This window comes from Calliopsis andreniformis, unplaced genomic scaffold, assembly GCF_051401765.1.
Source record: "Calliopsis andreniformis isolate RMS-2024a unplaced genomic scaffold, iyCalAndr_principal scaffold0033, whole genome shotgun sequence".
Taxonomy (NCBI): Eukaryota; Metazoa; Arthropoda; class Insecta; order Hymenoptera; family Andrenidae; genus Calliopsis; species Calliopsis andreniformis.
In genome coordinates, this window is record NW_027480442.1 from 3,025,538 (window position 1) to 3,037,927 (window position 12,390).

Below are 12,390 nucleotides of genomic sequence, written 5' to 3' on the forward strand. Positions count from 1 at the left end.
CCGGAGCCAGCGCCCAGCCCCCTACACAGAAGCTAAATAAACGTCGTTTCCAAGCCCTTTTCAGGGCCGACAAAATATAAAACTCGTGTCTTCGTTTTCTTTCGTATCCCCTCAATCTCACCTCATCCGGACCTCCGTTGGATCCCTTATTTTAAGCGATTCCAACATAAGGTCCTTCGAGCCGGATTGAAAGGTTGAGAAAGGGTGAAAGAAACGATCACTTCAGGTTGACCTTCGAGCAGTGTTTACCTCTCGAAGTATATCACCATGTCGAACCCCGTAAAGGAGCAGTTGACTCTTCCTGCCCTGGAGGTCGAGATGGAGGATATTCAGTCACGAATTCGGGGAATGACCCGACTCGTGACTAATCTGAAGAAAAAGGGGCGAAATAATTATACCATCTCTCTCCTCAAACAGAAGTTGGAGTATGTAACTGACGTTTGGAGGGACATCCAAGAGCGAGTTAAACAGCTCAAAAAGGAGGTCCCTGACAGCAAACGGAAGGTCATACCCTTCTTCGGCGAGAGCACGATGGATGATGCAGAAGATGCGTTCCATGAAGCTCAGAACTTCCTGATGACGGAATTGGACAGCCTCATACAGGAAAAGGAATCGGCTGGATTCGGCAACCCCGGGAATACCGCGGGTGCCGGAGCAACCGGCCAGCCTAGTACGCTTGAGCTTCCCAAGCAGAATTTACCGAGATTTAGCGGAGATCCGCGAAAGTGGTGTCACTTTGCGGATCTGTTCACCGCCAGCATAATCAAAGATCAACGGTTGTCAGATGCGCAACGTTTGCAATATCTGAACGGCTGCTTGGAAGGAGAGGCACTCGCATCGATTGCCACGCTTGAAATTGCGGATCGCAATTTCAAGCCGGCGTGGGATACCCTGACCGAACAGTTCGGGAACCCACGTCGCATGGTGCTTCAGCTTCTCGCAACATTCACGAAGCTGAAGCCGATCAGGACGGGCGACATAGAAAGCCTGCAACAGGTCACCGTCGGCTGGAAACAAACGCTCGCCGCGCTCCAGAAGCTGGGGCGCAAGGTAGAGCATTACAGCGACGTGTTGGTCATCCTGATAAAATCTAAGTTGGACCAATCCCTAGAATGGGAATGGGAGGGCACGCAAAAGCTCAACCAAGAAATCCCCTCATTTAATGAGATGTTGGATTTTCTCAGGGAGCAAGAGCACAGACTGCACGTGCTGATCAACCCGGTACAAAAACAAGCGGTTGACCCCACGTCAAAACCTCGCATACGGCAACATAACGCCGTAGTCGAAAGCTCTCCCGGTCCAACCTTGGAGTGTACATTCTGCGGACTGACGCACGGAATTACAACGTGCAAAAAGTTCAAGCTGCTCACGCCTGAATTGCGCTTCCATTATATTAAAGCGAATCAGTCGTGTATAAACTGTCTCGCTTCGACTCACACAGTCGCGCGTTGCCCTAAGAACGCAGCGTGTACAAAGTGCAGTAAGAAGCATCACACTATTCTGCACTTTGACGCACCACAAGTCGGCACAGGCAATCGTCGGTCGACGAAAAAGCCACAGCAGGGCCAGCGGGAAGCGGGACGGAGTAACGTCTCCGCACGTGAGCCCGCGAATGTAAACACGAAATCTCGTGCTTCTACATCAAGCGCCGACGTGACGTCGCACTGTAGTGCGACGGAGAGCGGAACACCAGCTGTGTTTCTGGCGACGGCAAATGTGCGAGTCACAGGAAAGGGAGGCACGACGCGCATCGCGCGTGCACTCATAGACCAGGGCTCGGAAGCCTCCTTCATTTCCGCGAACCTCGCAAATGACTTGCGACTCGCGAGAAGGAAAACCCCAGCCACAGTTACGGGCTTGGGGGGCGGAAAAGCCCAGGATATAAAATATAGCGTGGATATCGAGTTCGGTTCGACACGTTGCACTGAGGAGGCGTTCCGCACCAGTGCATACGTGGTGTCCCGAATCACCTCGTATGCCCCGCCGTCGGTTCACGTGCCGGAATACACCGCGTTGCGTGAACTGACACTCGCGGATCCTGACCCCGCTTCAGACCGCCCAATAGAGGTGCTGATCGGAGCTGGGACATATGCGAGTATCATTCGACCAGGGCTTCGGCGATTCGGTAAGCGAGGGCCGATCGCGCAGGAAACAGCTTTAGGCTGGATACTGTCAGGCCCGGTCGACGCAGCCACCTCTTCCCCAAACCCCGTGAGGACGCTGCATTGCACCGTCCTCGAATCGCTCGACAAAGCGATACGAAGGTTCTGGGAGATAGAGGAGATTCCCTCGAAATTGGTGAATACCAAGGCCGAGGACGAATGCGAAGAATACTTCGCAAAAACCGTCGCGCGAGACGCGACGGGACGATTCATCGTTCGGTTGCCCTTCAACCACGAAAACCCGGACGAGCTGTTGGGAGAATCTCTTCCAATAGCTCTCTCCGCGTTGACTAGGTTAAGGAAAAAACTGGACCTGGATCCAACCCTCATGAGGGAATACAGTGAGTTTCTCACTGAATATGAGTCGTTGAGTCATATGACTCGCCTAGAGTTCCTCGACAAGACACGACTCTACATTCCACATAGAGCGGTTGTTCGAACGGAAAGCGCTACGACGAAGCTGCGCGTCGTGTTTAACGCTTCCAGTAAAACAGCGGGCGGACGCTCGCTGAACGACATCCTCCACGTAGGACCGAAGCTACAGAACGATATCACCGCTGTATTAACGCGGTGGCGTCTGTATCAATACGTGCTAGTAGCAGATATAGAGAAAATGTTTCGACAAATTCTCGTAGCTGCAGAGGATCGTCGATTCCAATGCATCGTGTGGCGCACGCCAGAAACCGAACGAAATATAGCGTTCGAGTTAAAAACCGTGACCTACGGTACGGCGTGTGCCCCATATTTATCGATGCGAACGCTTCTCGAGCTGAAAAAACAGGACGGCGACCGCTTCCCGCTCGCCGCTCCTATCCTCGAGAAGGACGTCTATGTTGACGACGTGTTTATGGGAGCTCCGGACAAACTATTGTTGGAGCAAATCCGTAAACAAACGTGCGAGCTCTTACAGCAAGGTGGATTTAACCTTCGTAAGTGGGCTGGAAATTCGCCAGATTTATTAGGCAATATTCCACATAGCTCGCACTCCCACGCAGTCGACCTTGATTTGTTTGATAATTCCGAATTAAAGGTACTCGGTCTGCGATGGATTCCATCAGGAGATTTTTTCTACTTCAATCTGCAACGTTTCCAACCGTCTGCAACACCGATCACAAAGCGTACTTTGTTTTCGGAAATTGCAAAATTATACGACCCTCTCGGCTGGCTTTCGCCAGTCGTGATTCGCGCGAAAACTTTAATGCAGTCCCAATGGCTGGAGAAAATCCAGTGGGACGAGCAAGTTTCCGCGGAAACGCTCAAAATGTGGAACACATTTTGTGCGGATTGGAGCAGATTGAACCAGTGGAAACTTCCCCGATGGATCCGTTATGGAGCCGACACGACTTCTGTGGAACTGCACGGATATTGTGACGCATCGCTCGCAGCCTATTCGGCCGTCACTTATTTAAGAGTGACGACGATAGACAACGGTGTGTTTACATCGCTGTTGATGGCAAAAACGCGAGTGGCTCCAATAAAAACACAGTCGATCCCAGTTCTTGAATTGAACGGGGCCGTACTGCTAGCCGAGCTAATCTTGCACGTGAGAGACTCACTTGCAATGAAAATAGATCGTGTAGTCTGCTGGACAGACTCAACGATCGCTCTAGCTTGGCTGAAAAAACACCCATCGACCTGGAAGGTTATAGTGGCCAACCGAGTGTCGAAAATCCAAACGGCCCTCCCGAACGCGGAATGGCGTTACGTGCCGACCCGTTCGAACCCCGCGGATTTAAATTCGCGCGGGATCGACGCGGCAGAATTTCTGCAGTCGAACCTATGGACGTTTGGACCGACATGGCTGAGCGAAGCGGAAGCGCAATGGCCCGCCATACCCGCTTCCGTTGAGACCGATGAAAGCAAGCGCGTAGCGCATGCACACGTAGCAACTCCGAAGCCGGAATGGGATTTTCTGTTCCGTTTTCAATCATGGAGAAAACTGTTACGTGTAACGGCGTACTGTCTTCGTTGGCGAAGACCGTCGCGCGTCAATCAAAGGTCAAACGCCGGTCAAGTAATCGAGGCGGCAGAAATGCGTAACGCAGCTGAGCGCCTCGCACGCCATATACAGGGCTCGCATTTCGCAGAGGAATACCGATGCTTAAAAAATCATCGCAGTATCCCTGTGAAATCTCCCTTAAAAAGTCTCAACCCGTTCCTCGACGATAAGGACGTCCTGCGAGTCGGTGGAAGACTGGAGAATGCGACACTTGCATGGGAAACCAAGCACCCGATAATACTGCCTAAGCATTATGTTTCGACATTAATAATTAGGCAGTGCCACGTAGATACGTTGCATGGGGGCTTGCAGTTGACCTTGCACACTGTCAGGCAAAATTATTGGATTCTCGGTTGTCGAAATGCAGCGAAAACCGTGGTCAACAAATGCATGCGATGTGTAAGGTGGCGAGGCAACACGTCCACGCAAATAATGCAGCATCTGACCCCGGAGCGCTGTCGCCCGTCAAGAGCATTCGACAATTGCGGAGTGGATTACGCGGGACCTTACCGTGTCCGCGACTCCGCGGGCCGAGGCAAAACAGCTCACAAAGCGTACATCGCGGTGTTTGTTTGTTACGCTACGAGGGCTGTCCATATCGAACTCGTCCATGACTACACGACGAGCGCGTTCTTAGCCGCACTCGATCGGTTTGTTGCACGACGAGGAATCCCGTCCTGCATTTTCAGTGACAATGGAACCAATTTCGTCGGTGCCGATCGAGAATTACAACAGCACTGTCGTGCAGTATTTTCTGCAACGGACACGCATAATAAATGCGGTGCTATCGGCATTCAGTGGCGGTTTAATCCACCCAGTGCCCCACACTTCGGTGGAATGCAGGAGGCCGGCGTGAAATCGGTGAAACACCATTTGAGACGCACGTTGGGAGAGTTCACACCAACGGGAGAGGAAATGCAGACGCTGCTCTGCAAGATCGAAGCGAGTCTTAACTCGCGACCGATCGCTCCCCTGAGTGACGACCCAGACGACTATGCGTCTCTTACGCCCGGTCACTTCCTGACAGGCGGACCACTAAATGCGATTCCGCTGCAGTCCGTGGAAAATGAAAAACTCTCGCGATTGTCGCGTTGGAGAGCGATTCAGAAATTCCACGAGCAACTGTGGAGGCATTGGACGCGCGATTACCTCACGCACCTCCAAAATCGCTACAAGTGGCGCGCCACCCAACTGCAACTGCAACCAGGAGACCTGGTGCTAGTGCAGAATCCTCTTCTTCCCCCCAATCAGTGGGAGATGGGAAGAATTGAGGAGGTGTTCCCGGGGAAAGACGGAAATGTACGTGTGGTAAAAGTACGTACAGCGAAGTCAACATACACACGCCCAATTACAAGGATGTGTAGGTTACCCGTGGATGAGCCCGCTATGACGACCGACACCGAGGTCGAGCGGCCAAAATAAATTGCCAAAACAATTTTGGAAAAATAGGGGAGATACCAAGGTGAGACCGATTGTTCTAGAAGAAAATCGAACGATCGGGACCCCCTCTTCCTTGACCCCCAATCCCCTTGGGAGGGGAGACGAAGTATTTCCGTCTCTATCTCTCCAAGGGAAAAAGCGCCCCCGCGAAATCGCGGGCGCTACCGAAATCGGTTGGGAGCGTCGCGGTGGCCGAAGCAGTCTAGATCAAGCCATGGACAACAACGTAGCAACCCAAAAGGAAATCTCCGACAGCTTCGACCGCTGCTTGAAGATCGGGGAGAAGGCGTTGCAGCCGGACACCCACACCGCTGAACAAAGGGAGCCGGCGCTCGAGCCCCCGCGGGAAAAGACAGAGGAGCCCCCGTCTCAGCTGCCCGGGGAGGAATGGCTCTTTAAGATGGGTCCTCTCCAGCTCCGGGTCCCGGCGCATATTCCCCGAACCACCAGGAGGTACCGCTACACCGCCCCTGGAGGACGTTATGTCCTCCGTTGGGACAAAGAGCAGCGGTTAAGATCGCTGCTCTGGAGACCCGACCACGTGGCCTCCACGATGGACTCACGCCCGGGGCACTCCACCAGCACCACCCCCGTACCGGAAGCCAAGGTGAGGGGACGAGCTACACCCTCAAGGGAGGAGAGGCGACCTCCTGCCCCCACAGCGGTGACTCCAAGGACCGCGGAAACCACCAGGTCCCCGCAAACCTCCGGTCGCGCTAGGCGACCACCACGGCCTCGCGGCCCAACGTTGGAGGAACTGACGCGCGCGGCCGTCGGCATCGCGGTAGAAACATCAATGCGGCTGCTGCAGCAACAGCAGCAGCTACACCCGCAGCAGAGCGCGTCTCCACCAGCGCATAAGTAAGTTCAATTGAATTTATATTTTGATTGAATATACGACAACGCTGCGAGTGAGTTCACTTCAATTGAACTTCACTTGCAGCACCTCTCTCTCTCATTCGCGAAGAAAGTATTAGTCTTTCGAGTCTCGCGTTACGATGTGCATACGACAGAGCATTACCGATTCTCCGTTGCACGGACCGTGCAAGGGGGGCGGTATGTTTAAAAAGCGGTTATATAACGGGCATTTGGCTCGTCCGCGAGATTCGTAATTTGTTGGTATACGTGACCGACCGAAGGTGGCCTTCGGTCGGAGCATACGTTGTCCTAGCAGCAAAACACGATCAGCTGTCGTATGACTTGTTTTTGTCGTCAAAATTAAAGTTCAAACAAAGTAAGCGTTGTCGAGCAACGGTTTTGAACTCCAGGCTCGATGTCGAGAAGGGACATCGGAGCCTGAAGGAGAGAGAGAGTACATCGTACTACATTAGCACGAGACAAAAGATAATTTGTGAGCGCCGCGTAGTAGTAAAATTTGGCACGTCTTCCGCTTCGCGGAGACACGCGCGGCTCTCGCCCCAGTCGTCTTTCGACAATCAAGCTTGACGCAGTCAGTGCGACCGTACGTCAAGCGCCTCTCAGCTCGCCAGTTTTCAGATTTCAAGTAGTTTGGTTACCAGACACTTGAAATCTCACTAGCTCTAAAAAGCTGAACCTCTGTCGCCGACAGACTAGGAAACTCTGCTCGATTCGTACGTATACTACGTACGAAAGAGCACCTGGTTTGTTTTAGGAGACAATTGATCGAGATTTGCACTCTTGGAATCGGGGCCTGCCCTGATTCTCTGAGTCTCGTTTCGTCTCGGAGCAACAAAGGCCGCTGCCTGTTGGATCCCTGAGAGACGGGTTACAACAGAGAGAGATAACGTACGTGCCTATCACCTCTGCGTTACTCGTGCTCTGCCACCCCGTTTAGTAGCAACCCCCGTGTGACGAATAGAAGCACACGGTAAGGTGAACGGAGTCGCCGAGCCTCTGGCCGTCCTCAGCCTCCAGGACCAGCAATTCGCTGGTTATAGCGTGTCCCTCCGCTCACGAATCCCTAAATTACTTGGATTCGTACGGAACGAACCTTTCCAAAAGGTGCAAGGCGAAGAGAAGAGGTCCCTCCTCCTCTCAAGCCACTCGTTCATCGACTTCTTCTTCGCGCCAGAAGAAGAGTCGATAATACAGTCCACTGCATTACCTTTGCGTTACAGGCAAGGTTTTGCTATCCCCTCCAAATAGGCTCGCGAGCGCAGCCTGGAGTTGGGAATCTTTGGTATAGCCAGATTTACACTCTTGCTTACCGCCGCGGTTCCGCCGCTATCTCTCTTTTTCAGACGTCAACGTCGCTAAGGGGAGCCGGCGTCACCACCAGCCAAGGCCCTCCGATCCGCCGCCGTCCTTTCCAGCCGACGAGGACCGGAGCCAGCGCCCAGCCCCCTACACAGAAGCTAAATAAACGTCGTTTCCAAGCCCTTTTCAGGGCCGACAAAATATAAAACTCGTGTCTTCGTTTTCTTTCGTATCCCCTCAATCTCACCTCATCCGGACCTCCGTTGGATCCCTTATTTTAAGCGATTCCAACACCTAGGTTGCTCGAAATGCAGAAATGACCATAACTTTCACACTCGTTGCAATTATTCATTTTATACGATGGAAAAACTGTGGTACTTATATTGTATTTTATTCTTATGGCGTTGAATTCTAAGTCGCTAGCTATTCGATCTGGTGGAGCAACGCCCTAGAGTGAAGCCTAGGTTGCCTGGAACGTAGAAATGACCATCACGTTCACACGGGTTGCTATTATTCCTGTTATAGGATGGAAAGACTGTTGCATTTTTATTGTACTTTATACTTCAGGCGTTGACTTCTGAGGCCGTAGCTGTTCGATGTGGTGGAAGAACGCCATAGAGTGAAGCCTAGGTAGCCTGGAACGTAGAAATGTCCATATCTTTCACACTGTTTGCAATTATTCATTTTATACAATGGAAAAGCTGTTGCATTTATATCGTATTTTATGCTTCTGGCGTTGACTTCTTAGGCCCTAACTATTCCATCTGGTGGAACAACGCCCTAGAGTAAAGCCCAGGTTGCGCGGAACGTAGAAATGACCATAACTTTCACACTGGTCGCAATTATTCGTTTTATACAATGGAAAAACTGTTCTATTTATTTTGTATTTAATGCTTCTGGCGTTGACTTCTAAGGCCCTAACTGTTTGATCTGGTGGAGCAACGCCCTAGAGTGAAGCCTAGGTTGCCTGGTACGTAGAAATGACCATCACTTTCACACGGGTTGCAATTATTCCTGTTATAGGATGGAAAGACTGTTGTATTTTTATTGTATTTAATGCTTCGGGCGTTGACTTCTAAGGCCCTAACTATTCGGTCAGCTGGAGCAACGCCCTAGAGTGAAGCCTAGGTTGCTCGAAATGCAGAAATGACCATAACTTTCGCACTCGTTGCAATTATTCATTTTATACGATGGAAAAACTGTGGTACTTGTATTGTATTTTATTCTAATGGCGTTGAATTCTAAGTCGCTAGCTATTCGATCTGGTGGAGCAACGCCCTAGAGTGAAGCCTAGGTTGCCTGGAACGTAGAAATGACCATCACTTTCACAAGGGTTGCAATTATTCCTCTTATAGGATGGAAAGACTGTTGTATTTTTATTGTATTTTATTCTTCTGGTGTTGACTTCTTAGGCCCTAACTATTCGATCTGGTGGAACAACGCCGTAGAGTGAAGCCTAGGTTGCCCGGAACGTAGAAATGACCATTACTTTCACACTGTTTGCAATTATTCATTTTATACGATGGAACGGCTGTTGTATTTATATCGTATTTTATGCTTCTGGCGTTGATTTCTAAGGACCTAACTATTCGATCTGGTGGAGCAACGCCCTAGAGTGAAGCCTAGGTTGCTCGGAATGTAGAAATGACCATAGCTTTCACACTGATTTCAATTATTCGTTTTATACGATGGAAGAACTGTTGCATCTTTATCGTATTTTATGCTTCTGGCGTTGACTTCTTAGGCCGTAACAATTCGATCTGGTGGAGCAACGCCCTAGAGTGAAGCCTAGGTTGCCTGGAACGTAGAAATGACCATCACGTTCACACGGGTTGCAATTATTCCTGTTATAGGATGGAAAGACTGTTGTATTTTTATTGTACTTTATACTTCAGGCGTTGACTTCTGAGGCCGTAGCTATTCGATGTGGTGGAAGAACGCCATAGAGTGAAGCCTAGGTAGCCCGGAACGTAGAAATGTCCATATCTTTCACACTGTTCGCAATTATTCATTTTATACGATGGCAAAGCTGTTGTATTTATATTTTATTTTATGCTTCTGGCGTTGACTTCTTAGGCCCTAACTATTCGATCTGGTGGAGCAATGCCTCAGAGTTAAGTCTAGGATACCCGAAACGCCGAAATGATCATTACTTTCACGCTTGTTGCAATTATTCCTGTCATACGATGAAAAGACTGTTGTATTTATATCGTATTTTATGCTTCTGGCGTTGACTTCTAAGGACCCAACTATTCGATCTGGTGGAGCAACTCCCTAGAGTGAGGTCTAGGTTGCTCGGAATGTAGAAATGACCGTAACTTTCACACTGGTTGCAATTATTCGTTTTACACGATGGAAAAACTGTTGCATCTTTATCGTATTTTATGCTTCTGGCGTTGACTTCTTAGGCCGTAACTATTCGATCTGGTGGAGCAACGCCCTGGAGTGAAACCTGGGTTGCACGGAACGTAGAAATGACCACTACTATCACACTGTTTGCAAGTTATTCCTGCTATTCGATGGAAAAACTGCTGCATTTTTATTGCATTTTATGCTTCTCTCGTTCACTTCTTAGGCCCTAGCTATTCGATATGGTGGAACAACGGCCTAGGGTGAAGCCTAGGTTGCCCGCAACGTAGAAATGACCATAACGTTCACACTGCTTGCAATTATTTGTTTTATACAATGGAAAAGCTGTTGTATTTATATCGTATTTTATGCTTCTGGCGTTGACTTCATAGGCCCTAACTATTCCATCTGGTGGAACAACGCCCTAGAGTAAAGCCCAGGTTGCGCGGAACGTAGAAATGACCATAACTTTCACACTGGTCGCAATTATTCGTTTTATACAATCGAAAAACTGTTCTATTTATTTTGTATTTAATGCTTCTGGCGTTGACTTCTAAGGCCCTAACTGTTGATCTGGTGGAGCAACGCCCTAGAGTGAAGCCTAGGTTGCCTGGAACGTAGAAATGACCATCACTTTCACACGGGTTGCAATTATTCCTGTTATAGGATGGAAAGTCTGTTGTATTTTTATTGTATTTAATGCTTCGGGCGTTGACTTCTAAGGCCCTAACTATTCGATCAGGTGGAGCAACGCCCTAGAGTGAAGCCCAGGTTGCTCGAAATGCAGAAATGACCATAACTTTCACACCCGTTGCAATTATTCATTTTATACGATGGAAAAACTGTGGTACTTATATTGTATTTTATTCTTATGGCGTTGAATTCTAAGTCGCTAGCTATTCGATCTGGTGGAGCAACGCCCTAGAGTGAAGCCTAGGTTGCCTGGAACGTAGAAATGACCATCACTTTCACACGGGTTGCAATTATTCCTCTTATAGGATGGAAAGACTGCTGTATTTTTATTGTATTTTATTCTTCTGGCGTTGACTTCTAAGGCCCTAACTATTCGATCAGGTGGAGCAACGCCCTAGAGTGAAGCCTAGGTTGCTCGAAGTGTAGAAATGACCATAACTTTCACATTGGTTGCAATTATTCGTTTTATACAATGGAAAAGCTGTTGTATTTATATCGTATTTTATGCTTCTGGCGTTGACTTCTTAGGCCCTAACTATTCCATCTGGTGGAACAACGCCCTAGGGTAAAGCCAAGATTGCGCGGAACGTAGAAATGACGATAACTTTCATACTGGTTGCAATTATTCGTTTTATATGGTGGAAAAACTGTTGTATTTATATTGTATTTTATGATCCTGGCGTTGACTTCTAAGGCCCTATCTATTCGATCAGGTGGAGCAACGCCCTACAGTGAAGCCCAGGTTGCTCGAAATGCAGAAATGACCATAACTTTCACACCCGTTGCAATTATTCATTTTATACGATGGAAAAATTGTGGTACTTATATTGTATTTTATTCTTCTGGCGTTGACTTCTAAGGCCCTAACTATTCGATCAGGTGGAGCAACGCCCTAGAGTGAAGCCTAGGTTGCTCGAAGTGTAGAAATGACCATAACTTTCACATTGGTTGCAATTATTCGTTTTATACGATGGCAAAGCTGTTGTATTTATATTGTATTTTATGCTTCCGGCGTTAGCGTCTAAGGCCGTAGCTATCAGATGTGGAGTAGCAACGCCCTAGAGTGACGCGTAGGTTGCCAGGCACGTAGAAATGACCATTACTTTCACAATGTTCGCAATCATTCATTTTATACGATGGAAAAACTGTTGTACTTATATTGTATTTTATGCTTCGGGCGTTGACTTCTAAGGCCCTAACTATTCGATTTGGTGGAGCAACGCCCTACAGTGAAGCCTAGATTTCCCGGAACGTAGATATGTCCATTACTTCCACACTGTTTGCAAATATACATTATATACGATGGAAAAGCTGTTGCACTTATATTGTAATTTATGCTTCTGGCGTTGACTTCTAAGGCCCTAACTGATTGATCTGGTGGAGCAACGCCCTAGAGTGAAGCCTAGATTGCCCGGAACGTTGAAATGACCATAACTTTCACACTGGTTGCTATTATTCGTTTTATACGATGTAAAATCTGTTTTATTTATATCGTATTTTATGCTTCTGGCGTTGACTTCTTAGGCCCTAACTATTCGACCTGGTGGAGCAACGCCCTAGAGTGAAACC

General features: G+C 48.9%; 1 protein-coding gene across 1 annotated transcript; it reads left to right on the forward strand.

The window, feature by feature from the left end:
• Window positions 1–267: 267 nt before the first annotated feature.
• On the forward strand, window positions 268–7,922 carry LOC143187451 (uncharacterized). The gene is made up of 4 exons (XM_076391672.1): window positions 268–5,220; window positions 5,413–5,565; window positions 5,624–6,462; window positions 7,824–7,922. Exons 1-4 carry the CDS (start codon window positions 268–270, stop codon window positions 7,837–7,839), a joined length of 5,961 nt encoding a protein of 1,986 aa, XP_076247787.1. The 3' UTR covers window positions 7,840–7,922.
• Window positions 7,923–12,390: the final 4,468 nt, after the last annotated feature.

Excerpts from the sequence above, each read along its gene's own strand:
- LOC143187451 (XM_076391672.1), top strand. The coding sequence starts at position 268 with ATGTCGAACCCCGTAAAGGAGCAGTTGACTCTTCCTGCCCTGGAGGTC. Across the intron at positions 5,221-5,412 it reads ATGCGATTCCGCTGCAGTCC|TGGGAGATGGGAAGAATTGA; the intron begins GTGGAAAATGAA and ends CCCCCCAATCAG. Across the intron at positions 5,566-5,623 it reads CTATGACGACCGACACCGAG|GTGAGACCGATTGTTCTAGA; the intron begins GTCGAGCGGCCA and ends GGAGATACCAAG.